Source organism: Heterocephalus glaber, unplaced genomic scaffold (genome assembly GCF_053883595.1).
Source record: "Heterocephalus glaber isolate CG9 unplaced genomic scaffold, H.glaber_assembly_v1.0 deba00000122, whole genome shotgun sequence".
NCBI lineage: Eukaryota > Metazoa > Chordata > Mammalia > Rodentia > Bathyergidae > Heterocephalus > Heterocephalus glaber.
This window is the reverse complement of record NW_028258138.1, coordinates 82,739,984-82,767,400: the sequence shown is the minus strand read 5'-3', so window position 1 is coordinate 82,767,400 and position 27,417 is coordinate 82,739,984. Positions and strand designations below refer to the sequence as shown.

At 52.4% G+C, this 27,417-nt stretch overlaps 1 protein-coding gene across 8 annotated transcripts; it reads left to right on the top strand.

The window, feature by feature from the left end:
* Positions 1-25,414, top strand: Mapk6 (mitogen-activated protein kinase 6). Of its 8 annotated transcripts, none has more exons than XM_087180494.1 (8): positions 22-154; positions 2,831-3,058; positions 3,943-10,352; positions 13,652-14,819; positions 16,229-16,373; positions 19,571-19,735; positions 21,227-21,428; positions 23,126-25,414. In XM_087180494.1, exons 4-8 carry the CDS (start codon positions 14,265-14,267, stop codon positions 24,207-24,209), a joined length of 2,151 nt encoding a protein of 716 aa, XP_087036620.1. In that variant the 5' UTR covers positions 22-154; positions 2,831-3,058; positions 3,943-10,352; positions 13,652-14,264; the 3' UTR covers positions 24,210-25,414. The 8 variants fall into 8 exon arrangements, with proteins under 8 accessions (XP_004835453.1, XP_087036620.1, XP_021116746.1 ...); XM_004835394.4 differs by lacking the exon at positions 22-154 and adding an exon at positions 764-1,944 and having other exon boundaries at positions 3,943-4,055; XM_087180495.1 differs by lacking the exon at positions 22-154 and adding an exon at positions 764-1,944 and having other exon boundaries at positions 3,943-4,163.
* The last annotated feature ends 2,003 nt before the right edge of the window (positions 25,415-27,417 follow it).

Here is a 27,417-nt window from a genome sequence, read left to right as displayed (position 1 = left end):
TCCCTCGCCCTCTCGCGCGCGCCGGCTTACATGGCGGCGACTGCGGCAGAGCGGGAGCCTGGGAGACGCCGCCGCCGCCAGCCGCGCCGCGGAGCCGAGCCGACGCCGGGGGCCGCCCGCGGGCCCGCCCGACCCCGATGAGCCGGAGGCGCCGGTGAGCGCGGCGGAGCGGGCGGGCCCGCGGGCGGGGGGCGAGGCGACCTCCGCCGCACAAAGCGCTTTTGTTTCGTGGCCGCGCCCGGCCGGGCCGCGCGTCCCCGCGGGCCGCGGGGTCGGGGGAGGGGGCCGGGACCCCGAGCGGTAGCTGCAGGCGGGTCTCCCGCGCTCCTCCCACCGGTGCACCCCCGCCCTCGGCCCCACGGGTTCGAGTCCCGGGCCCGGGCCCCGCGGACGCCCGGAGACCCGCCAGCGCCGGTCCTCCCCGGGCGGCGGACGCCCGTGGGCCCGAGGGGCGCTGTGCCGGGCGCCGGGCTCCCTCCTCCCGCTGCTTGGGCCTGGGGCCCAGCTGGCCCCTCGACGGCCCCGCGCGGCTTCCCGGGCTCCGTGGGTCTCGGCGCGGGTGGGCTCGCACCCTTCGGACGTGGCCTCCGCGGGCACCCAGGCTGGGACTCGGGACACCACAGCTCCGCGTGCTCGCGAGCCCCGCTGCGCGCCACAGCCGCCGGTCACTCTCCTGCCTGGCCCCGGTGCTCGCCACGAGAGGCTTGCGACGCTCGTGGAGAAGACCGAGGGGCGGTCACTGGCCGTGGTGAGCCTGGGGAGGGTCGTGTGGTCCGCAGCCCACCGTGCTGGGCAGAGCTGTCCCCGCGTGGGATCGCGGACCGGAGGCCCGGCGCTGACTCAAAGCGGCCGCGAGTTCCGAGCTGCGGTGACTCATCCTGCCCACGGCGGCTACGTGGCTTTTCCCCCCTTTTTTCAGAATACACTTTTTAATTCTTTAACTAGTTGAAGAAAATGTTTCTGTCCACATTATATTCTTTTATAAGAGGGACAGCAGTATATTTTTAAAAGTAATGGTTTCTTTTCTTTTTTTTTTTTTTTGGTATCCGGGATCGAACTTGGGTCCTTGCGCTTGCGAGGCAGGCGGCTGAACCACTGAGCTAGATCCCTGGGCCTAAAAAAGTAATGATTTCTTAAATTGCATTTTGAGAGAATGTCACATACCCTACAGGTGGAATTGTGTGGCATTTCTGGAGAGCAGAGTTTAAAGCAACCGCTGCTCAGTTGTTGAAATTAAATTTTTGATACTAGCAGATCTTGGCTTCTGTGAAAAGAGATTTGTGACAGGTTATTTAGAAAGGGCAGATAGTACTCTATGGTGTTGGTGGAAATTAACCTTACATTTTTGCATTGATTATGTAAAAGGTACCTTCATAGTAGCTAGGAAATTGGTGTAAATAAGCGTTCTTGGTTTTTTAAAGTTCAACTGAGTGTACTATTTAGTCAGAGTTCTGAGCGTGAACATTTCACTCTGCCAGAACTACTAAAGCCTGACCATACAGACTGCTTTCTTAGGATCTCAATGAGCTTTCTGCTGAAATAAGGACAATCTGAAATAGGCATTTGCTACAGGCACAGGTTTTCTTCTGTTTTTGCTATGTAATCTAGGCTGGCCTTGAACTTACTGTGTGGCCCAGGTTAGCCTGGGACTGGGGAGTCTTTTGCCACAGCCTCCTGAGTAGCTGGATTACAGGTGTGGGCCCTATGCCCAGTTGACTGATTTTGATTTTTTTCATTTTTTGTTTTGGTACCGGGATTGAACTCGGGTCCTTGTGCTTTCCAGGCAGGCGCAGGAAGCACTGAGCTAAATCTCCGGCCCAGTTGACAGATTTTTTTTTTTTTTTTTTGGTACCGCGGATTGAACTTGGGACCTTGCGCTTGCAAGGCAGCCGCCAGAACCACTGAGCTAAATCCCCGGCCCTCCAGTTGACTGATTTTCAAACAGTAAGTTGACTTCAAATAAAGTTGAGAGGGTAAAAAGAAAGGAGAGAGGGGCCGGGGTAAAGGACCTGAGTTCGATCCCTGGTACCAAAAAAGAAAGACAGCAAGTATGGGAGTTTTTCTGTTTGTTTTTTTTGGGGGGGTGGTTAGTAGTGGGGATTGAACCCAGGGCCTTCACCCTGAGGTGCATCCCCTGCTCCTTGATAATTTGAGACAGGCTCTTGCTAAATTGCCCAAGCTAGGCTCAAACTTGAAATCTTCCTGCTGGGGATTTAGCTCAGTGGTTCCAGCGCCTGCCTCGAAAGTGCAAGGACCCGAGTTCGATCCCCGGTACCAAAAAAAAGAACTTGACATGAAATCTTCCTGCCTCAGCCTCCCAGAGTGATAGGATTACAGGCCTGTGCCACCATGCCTTGCTTGGGCAGTTTGTGTTAAAAGTGACAAGAAAAATCCCTATTTCCATCTCCTACATACACCATTTTTTCATAATGATTTGAGTAGTTTTGTGGACATTAAAGTGTATTGCTGGGCCGGGGATTTAACTCTGTGGCGCTGAGCCTGCCCCTAATGCGCAAGGTCCTGAGTTTGATCCCCAGTATCAAAAGAAAAGTGTATTGCTCATGTGAATTAAGTTTTTGGAGACATTTGAAATGACTTGTTTTTCTATAGAAGAACTTTTTTTATAGATGGAGGAATTTCAATAAAGCTTAATTCAGACAAAAATATCTCCTAAAAGAAACAAGTTCAACTATGGAAGCACTGAGGGTTTTCAGAGCATCACATATGTGGAAGTCTTAGAGGTTGGAGATGTATTTCTAGTGGGTTTTTAGCTGCTGTGCAGAATCCAGAGACTGACCAGAGGCCTCCCCTGCCCGTCTTCTTTTCCCAGTGTTGCCTTGAAATGCCCAGCCTGCTGGCCACAGCCACTCCTCCTGTGCCCTCAGGGCCCCCTTGCCTCTTGCAGTTTGGCCCATGAAAGTAGGAGGAAGATGTGCTTGGGCGTTGGTCCATTGTGCAGCTCTGTGCTCCGAGGAATAAAGCAGCAGTGGTGTTACTGTGGCACTGGCTCTTCCCTGGGAGTCGCTCTCTGTGGGCTTTGGAAACATTGGCTTTTAAGGTAACAGGTGTGAGGTTACTGTTTCTCCACCCCTGAGTGACTGCTCCTCTGCTAGGCTTGCCTGGGGGGAGGTTAGTTTTGAGTTAGGGTCTCCCTTGAACTCATGACCTTATTCCTCAGACTTCGAGAGCTGTGGTGACATACTTGGTGTTGGGTTGTGTAAGGGACAGGTCTCACTGTGTTGCCCAGCCTGGCTCCAGACACCAGGGCTCAAGCCAGCCTCCTGCCTCAGCCTCCCTGAGTAGTGATAGAGGTTTAAAAGGCATATCTTTCAACTCTATGAGCCTTCTAAATCCATTTCTAAAAAGTTGTACAGAGGTTGAATGTTTTATACAATTCATATTTTCCCATTAATTTTCATTTAAATGTAGGGGTCCTGTCCCCGCAACCCCACTACTAGGGTCTTTGCACTGAGCTACTTCCCAGCCCTTTTCTTTTTGATTTTGAGGCAAAATCTTGCTGAGTTGCCCAGGCTGGCCTGAAACTTGTACTTCTCCTGCCTCTCAGGTGGCTAGAATTACAAACGTGCTCTATGATGCCTACCTGTATTTTTCTTTTTAGCAAAAAACAATGATCTTACCAAAATTGTTAGAATCCTGGCATTTACTTCAGGGGCCTGCCTCTGCAGAGTGAGAATCCATGTGCATCTAATTCTGTGGCCATGAAGCTATAAAATAGCAGTTTCGGGGTGGGCTCCTGGGCATTTTGTTGCCCCAGGCTTACCAGGAGACACGGCCCAGAGCTGACTGAGAGCGTTGTGTGTCCAGTGCCGCCTTGACCATCTGTGTTAGCGTAGGCAGGAGCACGTTAGGGGTCCTGACTCCATCAGACCCCCGGGTCTCCTACGCATGGTGACATGGTTCCCTGTCCCAATCCCCATCCAGGCTTGCCCAGCAAGTTGATGACTCAGTTGGAAAACCCAGGCCTGCGAGTGGTGCTTTCTGCTGTCCCTCTGCGTGGCCATGCAGCAGGACTGTGACCACGGATGTGGCATCCGGTGAGGTGGCCACCAGCCACGTGTGACTTGGAGTACCTGACAAGTAACTGGTGCACCTGAGGAAGCGCAGTGTGTGTGTGCGGCGCCTGGTCACGCTGCTGCATGCATGTGAGACAGCCAGGATGTAATGTGATCGGTACCAATTTATTGCAGTAGCCGCCTGTGGCCGGCAGCTGCCGGATTGGACAGCACTGACTGGCAAGAGCTTTGCCCACACTAAGTTTGAAATTATGTAATTTAACTAATTAGACTCAGTTTAATAATCTCTTGTTCATGTACAAATTGGAGAGGTAGCTTTTAACTTTTTTCCTACCGTGCCTGAGTATTTTATGGCTATCAAAAGGCAGCACCGTTTCCTTCTTTATGCTGGGATTACAGGCCTGCGCCACCGTGCCTGTAGATTAATTTGTAAATCTGGCCCCAGATTAACTTGTAAAAAACCTCTTCTTGGTCGTAGTTCATGTGTTCAGCAACCACACTGGCTGAGGCCCCGGCCGGCAGCGTGGGCCAGGCAGCTCTGTCGTCACGAGAAGCTGTCTGGACCCAGCAGTCAGGGGGCATGCTTGTCTATAAACTCTCTCCCGCTTACGTCCTCCTCTGGCTGCAGCCTTGTTTCTCTGCTTTTCCTCCAAGCAGAATTGCGTGCTTCTTCCATGGCCTTTGCTTGGCCTCTGCACCGCTCAGCCCTGGGACTGACCTAGGGAGGGCCACCCAGGCTTCTGTCTACAAATCCAGCACTGGGGCTGGGCCCAGACCTTCAGCCTTTTTAAAGAGTATTTTTTATTTTGATACAGGGTCTTGCTGAGTGTCTCTGTTACCCAGGCTGGGCTTGAACTTGCAGTCCTCCTGCCTCAGCCTCCCCAGTGCTGGGATTACAGGCTCACGCCACCGGGCCTGGCTGTATAAAATACTTGATTCTTCAAACTTCTAAAGGGAAAAGCTACATTAAAAAATCGCACCATACTTAGTATAGCATGACTCTGGAGTGGGTCCTCATGTCTCCGTGTTGGGGGCTTGGAACCCCCTGGAGCTGTGTCATGGAGGTTCAGGGCTCTGCCAGTGCCAGTGTCTCGGCTTGGTGCGTGCATCGTGGTTGTACAGGTCCTTGTGTGTAGGGTCTCAGCCGTGCTCGGGAGGAGGGAGACGCGTACTGCACTGGAGCATAAAGAGCTCTGTTGCTTCTCAGGAGACCATGGGGTTATTACCCTTTGCAGACCTGGTTCAAGTCTTTGCTCTCTCGGTATCATGGATCTTGGATGTGTGATTTAGATCTCTAAGACCCTAAGACTTATGTCGAAGTGTTGAGAGGAGGTAGTGTAAGGCTGTGCTCAGCACAGTGCTTCACACAGTACTTCTCAGTAAAAGGTTACTTAGATGCTTATAAAATTCAGACATCAAAAAATGCTTTTCTCATGTTCAGTGCTGACTTCTTTATGTAATATAAACTCTTGTTGTTGGTTTTGGTTTTGGGTTTTTTGTGGGTTTTTTTGGTACCAGGGATCAAACTCGGGTCCTTGCGCTTTCCAGACAGGCGGCGGAACCACTGAGCTAAATTTCCGGCCCCTGTTATTTTTGTTTTTGTTTGTTTGTTTGTTTTTTGGTACCAGGGTTCGAACTCTGGACCTTGCGCTTGCAAGGCAAATGCCAGAACCACTGAGCTAAATCCCTGGCCCTGTTGTTTTTGTTTTTGAGATTGGGCCTCACCATGTAACTCAGGCTGGCCTTGAATTTGAAATCCTCCTGCCTCAGCCTCCCAAGCAGCTGGGGCCACAGCTGTATCCCTGAATACTACTTTTTTCATTAATTGCTTTTATAATAGTTGACAGTGTGGGACAAGAATGTACCTAATGTGTTATATAATCCTCACATTAGAGCTCTTTGGTCACATGCTGTAGTTTTTTCGTTTTTTGAGACAGGGTCTTGCTGTGTAGCCCAGGCTGCCTTGAATTTTCAATGCTACAACCTTGGCCTCCTGAGTGGCTGGGATTACTAGTGTGCACCACCATACCTGGCTACAATTCAGTTCTTAGTATCTTAAAATTACATACTTTTTTTTTGGTACTGGGGATTGAACTTGGGACCTTGTGCTTGCAAGTCGGGCACTGGAACCACTGAGCTAAATCCCCAGCCCAAAATTATATACTTTTAAGGCAGATAGTAGAGCTCCTCGAAGTTATTAAAATATGTATTTATCGCAGTTAAAGTATGCCAGGTGAGCCGTGCATGGTGATATACATCTGTAGTCCCAGTTGCTTGGGAGGCTGAGGCAGGAGAATTACTTGAACCTGTGAGATGGAGACCAGTCAGGACAAACTAGTGAGACCTTGTTTGTCTGTATGTGTCTCTCTCTTTCCACTGAGCTAAATTCCTGCTGCCCGTGCTCTTTTTGTTTGTTGTTGTTGTTGTTGTTTTAGTATCAGGAATCAAACTCAGGACCTTGCACTTTTGAGGCAGGCGGTGGAACCACTGAGCTAAATCTCCAGCCCTCATTTTGTTTTTTTGAGACTGGGTCTTGCTGTGCAGTTCAGGCTGGCCTTGAACTAACTATGTAGCTCAGTTTGGCCTCAAACTCATGGTGATCCTCCTGCCTCAGACTCCTGAGTGCTGGGACTACAGGTGTGTGTGTGTGCCCATGCTTGGCTTGTGAAACCTTCTCTTAAAAAAAAAGAGGGCCAGGGATTTAGCTCAGTGGTTCTGCCTCCTGCCTCAAAAGCGCAAGGTCCTGAGTTCAATCCCTGGTACCCGCCCCCCAAAAAAGAAAGGCCATGTGATTAATTTATAGTTCCTTTGGAATTATCAATAAATTTAGTATTTGAATGTTAATACTCCTAAAGTAATTCCATACTAACAATTGATTATTTTTTTAGATTTCTTTTTCTATACTATTAACAGGCATGTTATTAAAGATAACAATCATAGCTGGGTATGGTTGGTGCACACTTGTTACCCCAGCCAGTCGGGAGGCTGAGGCAGGGAGATTGTCACTGCAGGCCCAGTCCGCAATTTAGCAAGACCCTGTCTCGGAATGAAGAAGTCTGGGGATGTAGTTCACAGGTAAAGGCCGGCTGGCTTCAGTCCCCAGTCCCCAAAACAAAACAAGAACCCAGAGGGAGGTGGTGTCAGAGATGACCCGAAGCCATGCCCTGGCCCTCAGGCTGCTGTGACTGAGCCTTGGGTGGGAGCATCCAGAGCTGATTTGGATTCCCGCCTTCGCCATAAAGCCCACGCCGCAGTATTTTTGCATTAAGCAATCTGTGTCACTTAAAGACATTTCAGCATGTGGGTAGGTTGTTCTACAAGACTATGCTTTCTAGATTTTACCCTTTCTGGGATTTTTGTTCCTTTTCACAGACCTGGGGTTGTATTTGGTGCCCTTCAGGATTTCTGTCGGAGTGGTCGGGGCTCTGTCCCGCTGTCCACACAGCCCCTGACGGCTCCCATGCCCCAGGCTGTGGTTAGTAGTTGGCTCAGCTTGGGTTCAGTTGGCTTCTGGTTTTCATTGTTTGCACCCTGCCCTTCTGCCCAGTGTGCTTTGTCTCTTCTCTGCTTCCTTGTTTCATTTTAAAGGAGGAAAGTGTTTTGTTTGCTTGTTGTTATTTGGCTTGGGCTCAGGTCTCCCAGTACAGCCTCCTCGGGCTGCTCCAAGGGCCTTTGCGTTCTTGTTTCCCCAGGTTGGCCTGGAGGCCGGGGCTCTGGTCCTTTGTGTTTATCCTGCTTGTCTGCTGAGTTCCTGGCCTGTGAGCTGGGGTCTTTTTTCAGCTTGGGAAGCTCTGTCCATCGTTTCTGGGTGTCCTTCTGTCCCCCACTTCCTGGGTCTCACTGCTGTTCAGTCCAGCCCAGGTTTCCCCGTGCCGTGTTTCTGTCCTCTTTCTGTGGCCTCGCCTAAGAGGGACATCGTCGCCCGTCCCAGGGACTCAAGGCCAGAGCAGAGTTTGTGCCCTGCTTCCTGCCACCTCTTCCCCTGCTGTGGGGCCCTTGGGCCTTTGCTCGCTGAAGGATGCGGGTAGGCGTGCAGGTCGGGCTCCTGGAGGCCACACAGCCACTCAGTGCTTCTGAAAACAAGTTTGTCTGCTTTCTCCTCAACCCTGTCAGTGAAGACAGAATAGCCCTGGTCTATTCAGAGGGTCCTGGTGTTTTCTGGAATTGAGTTTATTTAGACTTTTTTGCATTTAGCTGTTTTTTTCCCCCTCAGACAGGGTCCTGCTGTGTGCAGCAATCCTCCTGCCTCAGCCTCCCAAGTTCCAGAATTACAAAAACATTCCATCATGCCTGGCTTTCTAATATTTTTTTAAATTATGATTCTTGTAGCTTATCTGTCTTGTTATTATTTTTAGTTTTGTTTTTTTTTTTTGGTACCAGGGATTGAACTCGGGTCCTTGCGCTTGCGCAGGAGGCAATGAAACCACTGAGCTAAATCCCCGGTCCTATCTTGTTATTATTTATAGGGCAAGAGTATTGATATCTTCTAACTTTCTGCATTCTAATCAGAATTGGACAGCCTGAGGCTTTTATTAAAATTTTAGAGGTGAAAGAGACTGTGGAGAGCCTGTGGCTTAGCCACTCACATTCCTCAGGAGGAGCTGAGACCTAGAAATGCAAGCTTGTCTGTCCAGCTGGTTTAGCCAGAGTCTGAAGTGGACCCTGATCTCTTAGCTTAGGGTTTACTTCTGTTAACCTGGGGTTCGTAAGATCAGACATATCTTCAACAGTGCCAAATTCTAGTATGAGTCTGTTAGAAAACGTACTACTATTTTTCTATCTTGCAAGCTTTCTTGAGGTCTGAAGAAGCTGAGCAAATAAGTCGGGATATTCTATAAAAGTTGTGCCATTCTGAATCATGCTTTAAAAATAAGGGAATTTCCACCTGGGTGTGGTGGTGCACACCTGTAATTCCAGCACTCAGCAGGCTGAGGCAGGACTGTGAGTTTGAGGCCAGCCTGAGCTACACGGTGAGACCCTGTCTCAATACCCCTTGCCTCCCAAAAAGGCCCCGATCAACCACAGGGGGAGTCTAGAGAGGTTTGGGGCCCCCCGTGCCTGAGGGCGCTCCTGGCTGCTGGCCAGTACCTGACATGTGGATGCCCTGTGAGTGAGGACTGTGCTCGCCAGGCCTCGTGGAGCAGCAGCGCCGAGGCCAGCCTGCCCAGTTCTTCCCCTGGGTGAGTGGGCGGCCCAGCTGCTCTCTGAGGTTGGCGGGCGGACAGATGGTGTGTGCCGTGGGGGAGCCCGGGGTGTGCCTGGACAGCTGGGGAGCCATGTTCAGGAACCTTTTTCTTTCCTGTGCTGAGTATTGAATCAGGGCCTTTGCACTGAGTGACATGCCCAGCCCTTCATTTTATTTTATTCATCTTGAAACAGGGTTTCCTTAAGTCACTAAGTTGCTTAGGCAGGGCTTGAACTTGCTACTCAGAGGCCTGGGCCGGAGGAGGCAACTTTGGGCGAGATCTAGTGAGACCCTGTCTCAGAATTTAAAAGCGGCTGGGGGTAGCTGGGTGCACTCACCTGTGATCCCAGCACTCTGAGAGGCCGAGGCAAGAGGATCACATGTTTAAGCCCTGCCTGGACAACTTAGCGAGACTCTGCCCCCTGCGCCCCCAAAATCAATAAAAGCCCTGGGGTGTCGCTCAGTGGTAGAGTGCCTGCCTAGCACATGTGAGTGGGTTCAGGCTCCTCTACTGCAAACAATCAAAATCAACACAAACAACAGTTGGTGGTGGGATGTTTGTTTTTATTTGATTTTTATTTATTTCATAGTGCTGGGGAGGGCCCAGGCCTCATGCGTGCTCAGCAAGCCCTGCCTCTGAGCTGTAGGCCCAGGCCCAGGCCCGGTCTTGTTTTGAATTGGATGCTTCATCAGAAGCTTTGTAACCGCCTTTGAGTCTGCAAGGCTGCTGCCAAGAGTGGTTCCTGAGAACTACTGTGGAGCAGAGTTGGGTTTGGGGGCCCTGGTCCCAGGCTGCACTGCAGGTCTCCTTTGGGTTGGGCACCTCCAGTGGCAGCCAGGGCTTGGTCAGCACCACAGCTGCCCAGCTGCAGCCTGGCCTTCCGAGCCCTGGAAGCCGAGCAGCTCTGTGGAGAACCGAGAAGCGATCTGGGGAAGGCAGACTTGCTGTCACAGCTGCTCTCTGTGCCAGGGTGGGGGACTGTGCCAGGCGACGGAGACTCGGGTTTCTCAGCTGGCTCTGCAGAAGGGCAGCTGGGGATTTGGAGCAGCCTGAACCACAGTGGAAGAGGAAACCAGGATGGTGCCATGCAGGCCTGTGATTCCAGCACTTGGGAGGCTGAGGCAGGAAGATGGTGAGTTCAAGGACCCCCTTGTCTCAAAAAAACAAAACAAGACGTAAGCTGTGTGCCCATTTGTTGTTTGGCTGCGGAGCTTCAGGACCAAGTGATGCTCAGAGAGGTCAGGATTTGGGATGCGACTGTTTCAGGCATCACCATGAGGAGGGAGACGTTCTTGTCTCCGGTCACCAAGAGTGAGCAGTCGGGGCCTGTGACCCTTCTGGCTGCCAGAGATGGCATCCTGCCCTCCTCTCGTGCACATCCAAGCCAGTCCTGCCCTGTGGCTCCCTCAGTCACCCGGCAAGCTCCGGGGGCAGGGCCCTGGCTTGTGCTCAGTGCCCGTTGTGCTGATGCCTTCACCGAGGGGACTCGGCACACACTGCTGAGCGCAGTGTGGCAGCAGTGCCCGAGCCTGGGCTGGGGGCTTCCTTCCCCCGCCTGGCAAGGACAGGAGACCTGCAGAGACAGCAAGGAGGGGGAGCCCGAGGCCTGAGCGTCCTCCCATGTTCTGCAGTCTCTTCCCCCATCTGGGTGGCGGGCAGTTTGCTGCAGACGTGACCTCTCCTCTGCACAGCCCCTGGTTCCAGAGATGCTGTCCAGGCTCCCGTCAGCCTATGCTGCTGAGTCCCTGCCGCTGCCACCGCCTCCTCCCTCTCCCCCTCCCCCCCTCCTCCTTCTTTTCCTCCTCCTTGCTGCTCTCACCCACCCTCCTGCTGCATGCAACAGCCCCTGAGGGCGTGTGTCCTCCAGTCCCCCGGCCTGCTGCACTGTGAGGCCGATCTGGATGCGGTCTGAGAGCGCTGTCCCCGTGGACTCAGCAGCGATCAGTTTGCTCAGAGAATAGTGGCCTGGCATTTGGCCAAGTGCTACTGCTCTGTTAGCAAACTAGACGCTTAGAGAGAGCCCGGAGTTGTATTTAAGTGTAGAGAACTAGACTGGAGTGTGCATCTGTCAGCAGTTGTGAACTTGACTAAGCTTTTAGGATCTGTGCACATTAAGGCACAAAGGTGAGTGTGAACACATTTTATTTCAGATAGAGACTAGAAATATAAAATTTTGGAAATCCTGGAGCCTTTGAAAAGCACTGGTTTTCCAAGGATATTTGGTGGGGAACAGGAAAAACCAAGATGTGTACCAATAGGAGAAATTGCATAAATTTAAAATCCTTTATGATCTCATATTTATTTATTTGGATTCTGGGGATTGAATACAGAATCTCTGTTTTATTTCTGAGCTGCACCCCTAGTCCTGAAATATTTCTTAATTCAAAAACTTATTTGCAAATTTTAACTTTTAAAAGTTTTACTGCAGACAGACTGGTAAGCTAGAGAACTTTCAGGAGTCTTATTTATGTTTCTGAGAAGTGGACAAAAACTTAACACACAGGAAAAATCATCTGTTAAAGCTGTTAGCGCTGTTATGTTCATCACAACACGAAGCAGACGGAAGAAGGATTCCCGTCTATAAAGGAACTGAGGGGTGGTGCGTGTCTGTGTATTAAAAGGCACTGAAGAGCGCCGTCTTGCTCCTGCCTGCCTTGCTGCTCCTGGCCCAGAGCTGCTCAGGTTGAGGACTCCTCAGGTTGAGGACGAGGCCAGTGGCTGTGAGTTGTTCTCCCAGCCTCTGGTTCACCTGTCAGCGTCTCCTCTTGCGCTCCAGGCCCGGGCCATCTGTGTCCTTGGCGGGAGAGCCGGTGGCATCTGTCTCCCAGCCCCCCTTGGTGTAGGCAGTTTGAGGACAAGGAGCCCAACCAGATGCACAGAGGTCAGTGCAGAGATCTTCACAGCAAGCCGCTGGCCAGCTCTCGGTCTGATAGCCTGCTGCTTCCGTTCTTTCCCTTTTTCCTGTCTGTCATGCTGGGGATGGAGCCCGGCCCTCGTGTCTGCTAGGCAGGCTCCATAGCACTGAGCCACACCCCAGCCCTGCACTTCAGTTTTTTAAAAGAACGAGCACTCATTTTTTTTCTTTCTTTTTTTCTTTCTTTCTTAGGCAGACTCTCCAGGACAGCTTTGAACTTGCTAGGTATCTCAGGCTGGCCTTGAGCTCACAATCCTCCTGCCTCAGCCCCCCCAGTGCTGAGATTACAGGCACATGCTCTCTTTGCACCTGGCTCCAAATAACTCTTAAGGTGTATGAAGCTTGCTGTGTGGCCCCACCCACCCTGATCCCGGTCCCTTTCCTTATTCCTCAAGATAATTGTTACCATGAGTTTGCTGTTTGTCTCCTTTTTTGGAATTATTTTGGCTACATACATATACAGCCATAAAATAGCATTATTTTGCATGCTTTGGAACCTGATTTAACTGGTTTTAGCACTCGCATTTCTGTTTGCAGTTTTACTTTAATGTATTTTTGGAGAGTTCAGCCATTTCTATTCATTTTTACTATCATATGGTATTCCACCATATAAATTCATTTTACTTTGAAAGTTTAGGTTGCTTTCTAAGTTTTTGCAGTTATAAAACAGGAGCTAGGTGTGGTGGCACATGCCTGTAATCTCAGCACTCTGGACACTGAGGCGGGAAGATTGCTACAAGTTTGAGGCCAGCCTAGGCCACATAGCAAGACCTTGTTCTTGTCCCCCCCAAAAAAGAGAGGAAAGAAGAGAGGAAGGAGGGACGGAAGGAAGGAGGTGGCATTTGTGTGTTTGTTTGCAAGTGTTTCTCTAGGGAGCTTACCTAGAAGAAAAATGGTGAGGTCAGAGGTGTGCCATTCGTTCATTCATGAATGGTACGTGTGTTTATGCCAGATTTCTCTGAAGTCCTTTTACTAACCTGAACTCCACCAGTACAGTGTGAAAGGCCCCACTTTTCTGCAGTCCTCTAGTCTGAACTGTGTTCCTTGTCTGTTTTCCTGACATCGGAGTTGGTTGTTGGAGTAGCCCATTGTCAAGTGCATGTCCTGTGAGTGGTCTGTAGCCCGGGACTTTGTCTCCTTGGATATTGATAGACCCAGTTAAGAAGTAGAGGGCCAGGATTTAGCTCAGTGGTTTCGCCGCCTGCTTTGCAAGCGCAAGGTCCCGAGTTCAATCCTCAGTACCAAAAAAAAAAAGTAGTAGACATTTTGTGTGTTCTTTCAGAGAAGCGTCCTTGATGTTTTAGCCCTCACACCTCTGGAGAGTTCTGCAACGTGTTAGCCAGCTGCCCGCCCTGGGGTTTGTGTGCAGGCTGTGGGGCTGAGGGGTCCTGTCGCCCAGCCACATGGCACTCGCCATGCCATGCTGGTGTCCCACCTTGTACCAGGCCGCACCCTTTGGCGGACTTCACGCACACACCCGTTGCCCGCATCACTGACCTTCCTTTCTCTCCCTGCAGGGTGTAGCAGAGTAAGATGGACGGTAGCTTTGATTGTGATTGTGGTGAGCTGGAGCCACCTGATCACTGACAGAGGCCACCTGCTGCCACCAACAGCCAGGGCTTCCTGTCAAGACAGCGACCCGGGAAGGACGAACCTGCCGGACAGCGCTTCCGGCCCCCCTAACATGCTGCTCAGGACCAGTCCAACACTGAATGTACCTGCACTGTGAGGAGATGCCTCGACGCCGGTCGCGTGCATATTTATTCACACTTCTGTTAAATGTTCAGTCATTTAGCACGGTAGATCTGAGTGCATAGTATGTCATTCATTCCGTTTGCGTTTCTTGAGTGTTTTCTTTAAATGTCTGCAGAGTTGCTGCCCCTTTCTTGAACTCTGATTACTGCAATCTCTTTCAATCCTCAACATGAGTAGGGCTGTGTGAGCTTTCAATGCACAGGGGACTTGGTGGGCCTGGTTGGCACAGGCGATGAATGTCAGGAAACCATCATGCTGGGCAGCATGATCTCTCTCCTCCCCCTTTGAGAGCTCTTTCCTTTTGATGCCAGTTTTCTCCCCTGTTTACACAAGTTTACTAGTTGGAAAGGAAAAAGCAATAGTGAGGGTTTCACAATGGCAGAGAAATTCGAAAGTCTCATGAACATTCATGGCTTTGATCTGGGCTCTCGGTACATGGACTTAAAACCATTGGGCTGCGGAGGCAATGGCTTGGTCTTTTCTGCTGTAGACAATGACTGTGACAAAAGAGTGGCCATCAAGAAAATTGTCCTCACTGATCCCCAGAGCGTCAAACACGCTCTCCGGGAAATCAAGATCATCCGACGGCTGGACCACGATAACATAGTGAAGGTGTTCGAGATCCTGGGCCCAAGCGGCAGCCGGCTGGCCGATGACGTGGGCTCGCTGACGGAGCTGAGCAGCGTGTACATTGTGCAGGAGTACATGGAGACGGACCTGGCCAGCGTGCTGGAGCAGGGCCCCCTGCTGGAGGAGCACGCCCGGCTGTTCATGTACCAGCTGCTGCGTGGCCTCAAGTACATCCACTCGGCCAACGTGCTGCACAGGGACCTCAAGCCGGCCAACCTCTTCATCAACACGGAGGACCTGGTGCTGAAGATCGGGGACTTCGGGCTCGCCCGGATCATGGACCCGCATTACTCCCACAAGGTAGGTGCCCTTCGGCTGGGAGACACTGGCCCTCTCCCTGGTTCCTGCCTCCCTGGGCTGAGGATGCAGGGGCAGAGCTGGCTTCCCGCACGTCCGGGAAGGGCAGGCTTGTGTCAGAGCAAATCAGGTGTGGGAGGCTACGGGTAGTTTCTAGGACTCCCGCTCTCGTTACTTCCAAGTGGAATATACTTTTACCCACATGGGCAGAATTGTGGTCCTACTGAAGGTAAGAGGGTACTATTTGAACCTGCAGCTCTCCCTGTGTCCTTCTGACAAGGTTATTCAGTACTATAGCTAGGCCTTGTTCAAACAAAGCGACTTGAGTTTGGGACATAAATTGCCATAAGTCATTACCTGTTAAGTACTGTGTAGCCCAGAGATCCCTAGCTCCTCCTCCCCTGATGGCAACTCGCTTTCAGGTGAGAATTAATGTGTTTTCAGGCCCGGGATTTAGCTCAGAGGCACTGTACCCACCTTGCAAGTGCAAGGTCCTGAGTTCTGTCCCTGGTACAAAAAAGAAAAGAATTAAAGTCTTTTCCAAGCAACACCCTGGTCAGCTGAAGTCTGACGTAGAGCTGGGAGCCCTGCCTGCTTAGCCTTCCGTAGCACACCTCAAAAACAAGTCGTCTTAAGGGTTTTCCCACAGTAGGGACACCTGTGTTTTTTAGAAAAACAGTCGAGTACTGAACTGAGGTGGAGGCCCGTGGCCCATTCCCGGCAGCAGTGAAGTGCCGTGGAGGAACACCAAGAGGAGCCACACTGTCACACTGTCTGACAAGACTCCACTCCTACCTCAGCTGGCTGTGTTGCTCCAGGCCCACGACCTCCCGCAGACCTGTGCTGTGCAGCAGCCCGGTCTTTCGGCGTTGTGCAGAGGGGGAATAAGGCGGCACGCGTGTTTTTGTCACATGCCCTGTAAATATAGAGCAGTAAGAGAGATGGAGCAGGAATGGCAGGTCCCCGCAAGTGGCTGTAATGCCTTGCACTGTGGCTGGAAGGATGCATACCTGCCTCTTTGTCTCATCAAGACAGGGAGCACAAGTCACTCCTCCCTGCACTGTCCCATCCAGTGAGTGGCCTGCAGGGAACACTGGATTCTTTTCATTTCTGTATTATTTCTGTATTTATTTATCCAGGCTCTCACTACGTAGCCCAAGGTGGCCTCCAACTCACAGTGATCCTCCTGCCTCAGCCTCCTGAGTGCTGAGATCACAGGCGTGTGCCACCATACACTGGATTCTTACGCGAATCCCGGGGGGAATGTACCTCAGTTCAACAGCATCGGAGCCTTCAAAGTGGGCTTAGAATCACCAGTATTGTTTCAGGATTTCATAATTACTGTGTTCTGGTCTTGGTTCTTCAGCTAAAGTAAACAAAAGAATGGAAGTCCGTGTTTTGCTTCTCTCTAGGGCCATCTTTCTGAAGGACTGGTCACTAAATGGTACAGATCTCCACGTCTCTTGCTGTCCCCCAATAACTACACGAAAGCCATTGACATGTGGGCTGCGGGCTGCATCTTTGCGGAAATGCTGACTGGGAAAACCCTCTTTGCAGGTTCGTGTCATTTAGGAAACATTGTCCCAGAGGGAAATAACTGTGCATTTGTTTAGAAACAAGATTTATATATATAAGATTTAAAATAGTTTATTGTAGCCTAAACAATGAACAGAGAACAGAGAAGATATACTCTTACTATTTACAAATTCAGCAAGCTTAGGCATGTATCACTAGCCTGCTGGTGTGAACAGAAGCAGAGCCGACTTCCTGCACAGCCTCGGTTTGGTTCCCGGATCCACGGTCCACACTGGGTGTCTGTGTGTTGAGCGACACCTATGCTGCAGTTGTCATTTCCTGTTAGGGTTTTTCAGTTGTTGGGAATCCAGGGAGTTTCTCTGGGTCCTTTTCTTCACAAAGCTGCAGGCTGAGAGGCCAGGCCAGTGGTAGCCAGAAGTGAGGAGGAAGTCAGAGTTCCCAGTGAGCAAGGAGAGGAGGGAGAAGCGTTCCCCACAGAGGTGAAGCAGCCGTCTGGGGCAGGTGTGATGAAAGCTCAGCATCGACCCGTGATCAGGATGGCTGGGGACCCCTTCCTGTGCAGCCAGAACTCTCGGACAGTTCCTTAGAAGGTAGGCAGAGGGTCCATGCTGGAAAAGCAGGGTCTGAGGCTGGTGTGGAGGTGGGGACCTGGCTTCACCTTCTCTGTGCACATCCCTCCATGGCCAGTCCTGCCACTCCCAGGGCTAAGCAGAAGGAAGGTTAATAGAGACTGGGGCAGAGCCGGGCATGGTGGTGCGTGGCTGAGGCAGGAGGATCACCACTAGTTCAAGGCCAGCCTGGGCTGCATAGTGAGACCCTGTCTCAAAAAAAAAAAAAAAAAAAAAAAGCCAAAAAAAACAAACTAGGGCAGAGGCAGCTTTTATGGGGGCAAAGGTTGCATGCACCATGCCCTGTGTGTACCTTTGATGCTGCTGCTTGTTGCCACCCAGCTCAGATACCAGTGTCTGCTTCTTTATAATTTCGCTGTATATGTGAAATTTAGAGAAAAATGCCAGTCAAGAAACTTAAAAGTGATCAGTGGATTCGGTTTTTTTTAGGAACCATGCTGTGATTGGAGGTTACATTTCTGATGCTCATGCACCTTTCACCACATATAAAATAACTGCTGTGTTTTTTGTTGCTGTGGCAGGTTTCCCCAGATTTAGTGGCTTAAGCAGCAAACGCCTGTTAACCTCCCTGTCCGTGGGTGGAGCATGGTGGGGCTTCGTGGGTGCTTCTGGCCCAGGCTTCCTCGGCAGAGGCGTTGGTCCTGGCACAGCCAGCCTAGGGCTTCCTGGGTGGGACTCACTGCAGGGGCCTTACTCAGGCAGCCAGCACCAAGGCACCTGGGTCTCTACTGAGCGTTTTTCCTTGTCCATTTTGCTTTTAATATCATGTCTGAAAAACCATTTTCTAATCCATGGTCACAGATGTTTATTCCTAGAAGTTTCAGTGTCATCTTTGTAGGTTTAGGTATCTGATCCATTTTGAGTGAAGTTCATGTGTGGTGAGGTAGGGTGGAACCTCAGTGTTTGCAGGTGGATATCCAGTTGTCCCACAGCATTTGTTCAGTTTTTTTCTCCAGTGAATTAGTCAGATGTCTTGTTAAAGATAATTGATCGTAAATGCAGAGTATCTTCTTGTGACCCCATCTCTGAAGGTTGCAGTCACATCCTCAGAGGATGTCATAGAGTTCAGGGGCTGTTAGGAACCTGCGCAGTAATGAATCAGGAGGACAAAGGAACCCAGTCTACACCATGAATCGCTGGGTCTGGCTCTGGGACAGAGAGGGGCAGTGGACACTGCTGTGACTGCTAGAGCGCGGACACTAAAGGTGTCAGCAGTGAAGAGACCTGGCCTCGTGTGAGGGGCTCGCGCTGCTGCGATGGAAGCTTGCACCGCCCTCCCCTTGCCTGTGAGGGAGGGCTCATGCTTCTCAGCTGTAAGCTTGCGAGACCAGAGCGGCTGAAAGCAGTCTCGGTCTCCATGCCCTCGCTGAGGTCTGAAGCTTCCAGCCTCACTTCTGGCACCTCTCCTCTGTGTGTGCCAGTCACAGCCCTGTCAGTGCTCCGTCCCCAGCCTCCAGGCAGTCAGCTTTCCTGTGCCCTGCTCCAGGCCTTTGGCCCAGCGCTCTTCGCTTGCCTTTCTCCTTGTCCTTCTCCAGGGCCATGTTTATCACTGTTCAGACCTCATGAGGGCCATGCGGACACTGTGACCCCCCCTCTGGGCACGCCCCTCAGTGGCACCCTCCCTGGGGACAGTGTGGTCGCTGTGCCTCCCCGCTGTTCTCGTGAGCTCCTCACGGTGGATTCTGTCTTCTGCCCAGGCTGGTCCCCGCCTTGTGGCGCCATCCAAACCTGGGTCACAGTTGGTCTTCCTGTTCTTCAAGGTGCGCCTTCTCATGTGTCTTTCTGGGCACCCTCTCTCCAGCCTTCCTTCCCCGTCCACCTCTTTTTTGGGCACCTCCGCCGGCCCTGCATCTCTCCTCCCAGTTGCCCTGGCCCCCGCATGTCTGCTGCCCCTGGGCTGCTTCCCACCCTGGGTCGGGTGCAGGCCAAGCTGCCCGGCTCATCCGCCTCAGCCACGCTGCGCTCTCTGCCTGTTTCTCACACACAGGAAGCCACTCTTCTCCTCCTCCCTGTGAGTGGGAGCTCTCCCTGAGGTGCTGCGTGGGCATCCACGGTGCCTTATCCCCGGCCCCCTTTGCTGACTGTGCTTCTTCCAGGTGGCTGCCACCCCCACCCTGAGTACTTCACGTCTGTCCCCAGTCTTGTCCACCAGGTCCGAGCCCGAGGAGGCAGGGGCTCGTCTGCTTTGCATCAGCTGCACCCCTAGGCGCCTGCTCAGTGCAGGGATGTTGGGTCTACTTCTAGAAATTAGCCAACAGGCTATGAGAAATCTTAAACTACACATTTAGCTGAAAGTCTCCACTTCCAGTGCCCTGAGTTGGAAGGGCCAGCTGGGCCTGACACATGACCGTGGCAACACTGGTGTGCAAATCTGGCCCTGCTGTCTGCTGCTAGGGACGAGCTGCAGTCCTGCTCCAGCCTCGCTCCCCTTCTCTCCTGCGGCTTTGGTGGCTTTGTACCAGGTCAGCTTCAGGAGCGGCTCCTGGCAGAGCAGAGCAGTCTGGCAGGCGCAGGGAGCAGAGCGGAGTCCACCTGCTTTCAGACCAGAGCTGGTGCTCTTGCTGAGCCCTCTGACTCTGCACCTCCCAGGTGCACACGAGCTGGAGCAGATGCAGCTGATCCTGGAGTCCATCCCTGTCGTGCACGAGGAGGACCGGCAGGAGCTGCTGAGTGTCATCCCTGTCTACATCAGGAGTGACATGACCGAGCCGCACCGGCCCCTGACGCAGCTGCTGCCGGAGATTGGCCGAGAAGGTACCGCCACTCCCTACAGGGATGCCTCTGTGTGCACACACTCGTGTGTGTGTGTGTGTGGGGGGGTGCGTGCGTGTTTGTGCTCTGCACAGGGTCTGTCATAGGTCACACTTGCTCCCTCGAAGGCGAAGTCTGCACAGCTCTAAAGTGGCCACACCCTGCCTCCTGGTCCCTCCCTGCCTCACAGATGCACCTTTGTCAGGGCCCTGCTAGGGTGGGGGCGGGGTGAGTGAGGTGGGGTGGGGGCTGCTGGAGTGTGAGACTGCAGGGACTGTGCATGTAGAGTGGGCTCGGGGGACCTCGGAAGCAGCTCGTCCTGTCTCAGCTGGGGTGATCAAGTAAGACGCCAGTTTCTCACTTTCCTAAGTTACCTGTAGTAGAGAGGAAGTGCTAGGAAGAATGTTTCTGTGCTAGTGGGAGGCAAGTTAAGCATACGGTAAGGGCTGGGGGTGGCAGGGCAGACTGTTAGCCTGCGTGCATGCGCACTGGCTTTGGGCTTGTGCAGTGTGTGCGCCCAGTTTGTGCATGTGTCTACAGATTGAAGTGTTCTTGTGTAACCCTACGAAGTGCCAGTGTGGTGCACACCTGTCATCCCCGCGCTCCGGGAGGTTGGCTTAGGAGGCTTGGCTTTGAGCCCAGCCTGGTGACTGACTCAGCTGGGCCCTGCCTCAAAAGATAGATGAGGGCTGGGGATGCAGCTCGAGTGAGGACCCTGGGTCCCCTCCCAGTGCTGCAGGAGGAGAAAGGGAGCTTGGGTTAACCTGGCCGTCTTATGCACCCATCAATCATATTCCCACCCAGATTGTTCTTTCTTTCTTTATTTATTTTGGTACCGGGGCTCGAACTTGGGACCTTGTGCTTTCGAGGCAGGCCGCAGCACCACTGAGCTACATCCCCGGCCCCAGTCTTTCTTTTTTGAGACAGGGTCTCACTGTGTAGTCCAGGCTGGCCTTGAGCCCACCGTAATTCTCCTGCCTCAGCCTCCGGAGTGCTAGGACTATAGGTGTGCACCACCATGCCTGGCTCTGTACTCTGATTACTGTATTTGGTTCAGGTTAGTATTTACCAAAGTGTGTAAAGTAGCCAGGGTTTTTAAAATAGGCAGTCTCTATCTTTTCCTCAGGTGCACTTGGGACTTTGCCGTTATTTGACCTTTTTTGACTGACAACACCAGCTTCATGTGGTTAACTTAATATATCCCTTTGCTTGATCATTGTAACTGGCCAAGATGAGATTGGAGTACATTTCAAGTCTTTGTGTTGATAGAAGAAATGTCTTTTTAATCCGTTGGTTAGGAAAGTTACCACTATTTTTTTTTTTTTTTTACTGCTATTCTTTTGACGAAAATGGGCTCTGTCTCGGTAAGCTGGCCTGCTCTCCAGGTGGCATGCTGGGCTGCCTGGCCTAGGGAGTAGGAGGTGGTGGTGGGAGCCTTGGGGACAGTGCCCTGCAGAGGGACCGTCTTCCCTCGAGCCTGCCTCTGTCTTGCAGCGCTGGACTTCCTGGAGCAGATCCTGACCTTCAGCCCCATGGACCGGCTGACGGCGGAGGAGGCCCTGTCCCACCCGTACATGAGCATGTACGCCTTCCCCACCGATGAGCCCATCTCCAGTCACCCATTCCACATCGAGGACGAAGTTGACGACATTCTGCTCATGGACGAGACACACAGCCACATTTACAACTGGGAGAGGTAAAGGAGCCAGAGTAGAAACAAGTGTGTTGCATTTCAGTGAATGGTGTGGTGAGCTTGGTGTTTGAACTGTCTGGGGGGCCAGTGGGTCTCTGCTGGACACACTGCTGTCCCTGAACCGCCCTCAGGCAACTTAAACATGTAAGTAGTCCCGCCTAGGAAGTAGTAATGGGCGAGTCCCATGCTGCTTTGAAAACAGTCATGAGGGCATGCCAATAACATAATAAGGTTCTTTAAATGTGAGGGTTGGAAGGTTAGAAATCTGAGTTGCGTGTGTGCGCGCGCGCACGTGTATGGGCATTGAACCCAGTGAGGGCTGAACTTTGTCCCCAGGCTTTTTTTTTTTTGGTACCAGGGATTGAACTCAGGACCTTGCACTTTCAAGCCAGTTGCCGGAACCACTGAGCTAAATCCCCGGCTCTCCCAGGCTTTATTTGAATTTTTAAATTTTAAAAAATGTTTATTTTTAGACATATCTCATTAAGTTGTCCAGGCTGGCCACAAACTTGGGATCCTGCTGCCGCGGCCTGAAGTCTGAACATTTTAAACTGTTGGCTCGGAGAATGTCCCGCTTGAGGGTGCTGCCCCACAGTGGTTAGCTTTTACTTCCGCCTGGACCTGTGCTGGCTGCACCTTGCTCTCACCCGCCCTGTCTCGACAGCGGCTCTGGAGTTTGCTGCACTGGTTAGATCAGAATACCAGTGCTTTTTATTGCTGGCAGGTTACAGTTGGATTTTTCCCTAGTGGCAACAGTGATTTCAGGTTACTTATTTTGGGTGCAGTAGGAACTTGTCTGGTCTGAACAGCGACAGGGAGCATGTGATGTGAGAGGGAAGGACTCGCTTCCTTCAGCCTCCTCAGGGTTCTGGCTTTCTGGGGGAAGTTGTTGGTTTTTTTGTTAGGGGGCAGGGTTTGGGTACTGGGGATTGAACTTGGGACCTTGCGCTTATGAGGCAGGCAGCAGCACCACTGAACTAAATCCCTGGCCCTGGAAGTTGAGGCATAAAATTCTGCTGCAGAGCCAGGGCTTCACCTATAAGGATGAACCACTGTTAGTCAGAGGCCTCAGGAAGCCAGGATTGGTGGTCACTAACGAGTTTCTCAAATTTTGTATATTCTTATGTTTAAAAAGAAAAGATTGTCAATTTAAGAAGCTTTTCCTTTCCCCTCCGAACATGCTGGGCTGTTCGCGCTCACACGCACCTGCTGGCCACCTCTTCTTGCGCTCGCCCCTTTGCATCTGTGCCTTTTCTGCAGACCTGTTTCCCACCACCCACCCCGCCCTCCTGCCTGGGGGCGGCGCCTGCTCCGCCTGTTAGCAGCAGAGTGGGGATCCCCAGGGTGCCTGGTGAACATGAGCCCTGCTTCTGTGGGGTCCACCGCTGCAGGTGAGGGTCCGGATGAAAGGTAGCCGGAGAAGAGTGCTGTGAGTGGGAAAGGCAGTCGGTGGTATTTGAGAAGGAAGGACTCGGGGCTCCTCATGCCAGCAGGTCCTCCGCCCACAGTTACCCTGTACTGCTGCCGTGTGCATTGCGCACGTGGGGACGGAACTCCCTGCCTGTTAGGGCGAGCCCAGGCGGGGACACCCAGGCTTCCTCCTGTCCTCTGTAGAGTGGCACAGTGTGACACAGAAAGGCCCCCAGGGCACTGGAAAGAAACTGTGCCCAAGGAGTGATGCCGCTGTCCTCCCTTCCCAGGTACCATGATTGTCAGTTTTCGGAGCATGATTGGCCCATACACAACAACTTCGATATTGACGAGGTGCAGCTTGACCCCAGAGCCCTGTCTGACATCACTGATGAGGAAGAAGGACAGGTGGATCCTCGGAAGTACTTGGACGGAGACCGAGAGAAGTACCTGGAAGACCCTGCTTTTGATGCCAGTTACTCTGCCGAGCCTTGCTGGCAGTCCCCGGATCACCACGAGAACAAGTACTGTGAGCTGGAGTGCGGCCACACCTGTAACTACAAAGCACGGTCAGCGTCGTACTTAGATAGCTTGGTTTGGAGGGAGAGTGAGGTGAACCATTACTATGAGCCCAAACTTATCATAGATCTTTCCAACTGGAAGGAGCAGAGCAGAGAGAAACCCGATAAGAAGGGCAAGTCCAAGTGCGAGAGGAACGGGTTAGTGAAGGCCCAGATAGCGCTCGAGGAGGCGTCCCAGCAGCGGGCCGAGAAGGAGCGGGAAAAGAATCAGGGCTTTGATTTTGATTCCTTCATTGCGGGAACTATTCAGCTCAGTTCACAGCACGAGCCCACTGATGTTGTGGACAAACTGAACGACTTGAATAGTTCCGTGTCCCAGCTAGAGCTGAAGGGCCTGATCCCCAAGTCAGTGAGCCGGGAGAAGCAGGAGAAGGGCATGGCCAACCTGGCCCAGCTGGAGGCGCTGTACCAGTCGTCCTGGGACAGCCAGTTCGGGGGTGGGGGGGAGGAGCGTTTCCTCATCGACCAGTTTTGCTGCGAGGTCAGGAAGGACGAGCAGGTGGAGAAGGAGCACACGTACACCAGTTACTTGGACAGGTTCTTCAGCAGGAGGGAGGAGGCCGAGCTGTTGGAAGCTGAGCCAGGTGAGGACAGGCCTCGGGTGGAGAGGGGTGGTGGGGAGGGCTTTCTGAACCACAGCGGGGAGCTGCTGCTGAACAAGCAGCTCGAGTGCATGGGCCTCCCGCAGCTGCACAGCCCCGTGGGGTCCCCCCGGAAGTCCGTGCCGGCCGTGAAGGCGTCCCCACGTGTGCCCCCTCGGACCTACAGCAGCATCCTGAGACATCTGAACTAAACACTCAGCAGACGTTTCTGTGTTCTTCATGAAATACGTCTTGTCTTTTTTATTCCTAGTGTTTAAGTCATTTTTTTACTTGAATCAGATGGTGTCCTTTAGTAAGGATTTTATCAGTTCTCGGTTTTAAAAATCCAGACTTTTTTTTCTACATGTGAGATTGTTTTCATTTTACCTGGCATGTCGTTTGCACACAAAAAAGAATCGAGCAAATAATGCAATGCAGGAAGAGACAAAAGAAATGCACTAAGACCAGTAAACACATTCTCTCCTAGAACAGTGATCTGTTTTACAAGAAACAAACTCTTGCCTTGAAACTTACACAGTGAGACTGTACAGAACTGCATGGAAATATCTATTTTTTTCCTAAAACCTTTTTCATTCATTAGTATTTTCAAGTTTTTCATACTGTACACATTTCTTAAAACACATGATACCAGCAGCAACTGAAAATGAATGCCGGAATTGGTACACATGTGTTATCTACCTCAAGGTAACTGACGTATGTGGCGAACCCCACGGCCCATAGTGCTCCACGGTGTGACCTGTGCTCAGCCACGCCCACGGTAGGGATTGTGTGTCCTCACATTGTCATCTGTACACATCCTGGTGTTCATTCCTTAGGGTGAAGTTTCGATACATCACATCTTATTTATTTTAGCAAAGCAGTATATTTTCTGTATTTAATGATAAAAGTAACTTAGTTTTAAAAAATTTATTTGCAACTACACTTTATGCATTCGGCACTATGGTTTGTCGCCTCCCTAGCTGAAGTCCCATCAGCGTTGCCCAAGGCTGTCTCCACGTACTGAAGTGTTCGTTTGAAATAAAGTACTCACTGTGTATAGGAATTTGTATTTTGGAGGTGCTTGATCTATCTACAAAGAAAAATTAGGAATTACTTTATTATAAAATGCTCCTAGAAGTCTTTATTGTGTTTATTTTTTAAAAAGCTGTAATGTTAGACTTGTGTGCATGGAAGTAGTTAAGGTACATCATTATTGTAGTTTAACAGTGTACATGGTAAGACACTTTCTGTTCTCACTGTATGTTTTTACCGAATGATCTGCTCCTGTCCCAGGCAAGCATGAATAAAGTTAGGTTCAGCGTAGCATGTGGCATTGCAGTCTCTTAGCATTTGTTTCATCTGTTTTATTTTCCTGAATACTGTCTGTATCCTTGGCTAAAATAAAACCTGCTCAGCACACATGGCTCCTGTCTTGCTCTTCAGGTCAAGCACAACCCGCTAGAAGGAGAGGTGGTTATGAGGGTCTTTGAGCGGCGGGTGTGAACTGTTAGTCTAAAGGGCTGAGAAGAAAAAGGTTCTCAGAAGGGCTGACATATCACAGCTGCTACAGAAACTGGACACGGAGTCGGACGCAGCCTTCTGGGTGGAGACCCCTTCTGCCTAAAGCCTCGGCCTGGGCTTCTCCCGCTCAGCCCCACCCCTCCCCTGCCCTCCCCTCCCCGGCTGCAGCTTTCAGGAAGTGCAAATTGCACGCACGTCCACACCGTCCTGAGCTGACTTTAAACAAATTCGGGTAACCCTAAGCCAGCGGCTCTGCGCTACAGGAATGAATCGATTCATGGGGACGGCAGGGGGAGATTGGGGTAACCGGGCTGCTGTGGTTGGAACCATGTGGACTCTGGAGGGAGCCCTGAAGTGCCGCAGGACCCGCAGGCCAGCCCCGAACGTGGCAGGGGCAGCTCCGCGTCGTTTGTCTCTGGCTTCGACCCCACTCGCGGTGCCGCCGCACCCTCGCTGCCGTCCAGGGAGTCAGCCTCGCGCCTTCTGTTCATCTTGACTTAGTCCCTCGGTAGGAGACGGGCAGTCAGACTGTTGCTGCAGGTGACGCCCGCTGGGAGCCGGATGGCGATGTCAGTTTCCAGCAAGAGCTGTCATTTCTCCCCCCCCCCGCCCCCCAGCAATCCCAGTCTTATTTAGAGTGAAAGATGACACTTTTTTTGTTTTGTACTGGGCATCGAACTTGGGTCCTTGCGCTTACGAGGCAGGCGGCCGAACCACTGAGGTAAATCCCGGGCCCTGACACTTTTTTTTTTTTTTGGTACCGGGGATCGAACTCGGGTCCTTGCACTTGCGCACCAGGCGGCGAAACCACTGAGCTAAATCCCCGGCTCCTAGATGACACACTTTTAAAAGAAAGTATCTACAGTTCTGGAAAGGTCACCTGAGATTAAAATATGAGAGGTTCAGGGGCGAGGGCCACGACTTTATGCCAACAGCACGGTGTGCATTTAATCTCTGAAAAGCTCACTCCTGCCTCAGCCTCCCGAGTGCCGGGATGACAGGCGTGTGCCACTCACTGTGCGTGTCCCGTCAGTGGTTCCGGGGAACGTGGAAGAGTATGTCACGCAGGGCACACAGCCGGGAGCAGCGTGCTGAGTGGGACCCTCCAGTCCATGCAGTGCCCCCTTGCTGCCCAGGCAGGCCTGGCTCGGGCCGCCAGTCGTGAGAGCCGCCCGCCTCGCATTGCCGGGTTCGCGTGGCGCGCATCAGGCTGGCAGGACCCCACCCCCACCCCGGCAGTCAAGCCTGCCCTCCCTCCGCAGCCCGAGCCCAGGCCTGAGCCAGTCACAGCCAAGCTCCGCGAATGACGCTCGCTCACGTGACAGCAGCCCGGGACGCACGGGGGCGCCAGGGCACAGCGCAGGGGCGGCGCTCTCGCCCTTGTGAGCGCGGGGCACCGTGGGAAGTGCAGGAGCAGAAGAGGCCTCACCCCGTGACCTCGCAGCCATGGTAACAGCGCCGCGCACGGCCGCCGCCGGTGAGGTGAGGCTGGAGCGAGCCGGTGCCAGCCTCGCGGGAGAGCGCCGACCTCTGCTGAGCGCGGTCTCGAAGTGCTCCAGGGTTGCTTCCTCTGGGCATCCGGTAGGGAGCTCCTGGTTCTCAGTCTTTTTAGAACTTGCTGGAGGTCCGTGACTTCCGGGGAGCGACGGGACTCTCCAGAACCCTCGAGCTCCAGGTTGCAGGGCCAAGGAGCTAGCGGGTCTCAGGAAATCCAAGTCGCTCTGGCCGGCTTATGGTCTTTGATTGCCTGAGGCGTGGGCGCAGCTCGGGGTGGCAGTCACTGTGCTCCTGAGTCAGTGCTGCTGGTTCCTGTCCCCGGCTGGGGTGACTGCACCTGCCAAGACCTCCGCGGTGGCCGTGACCCAGTTAGGGCAGCGCCATGCGGCTCGTTTCCTGGTC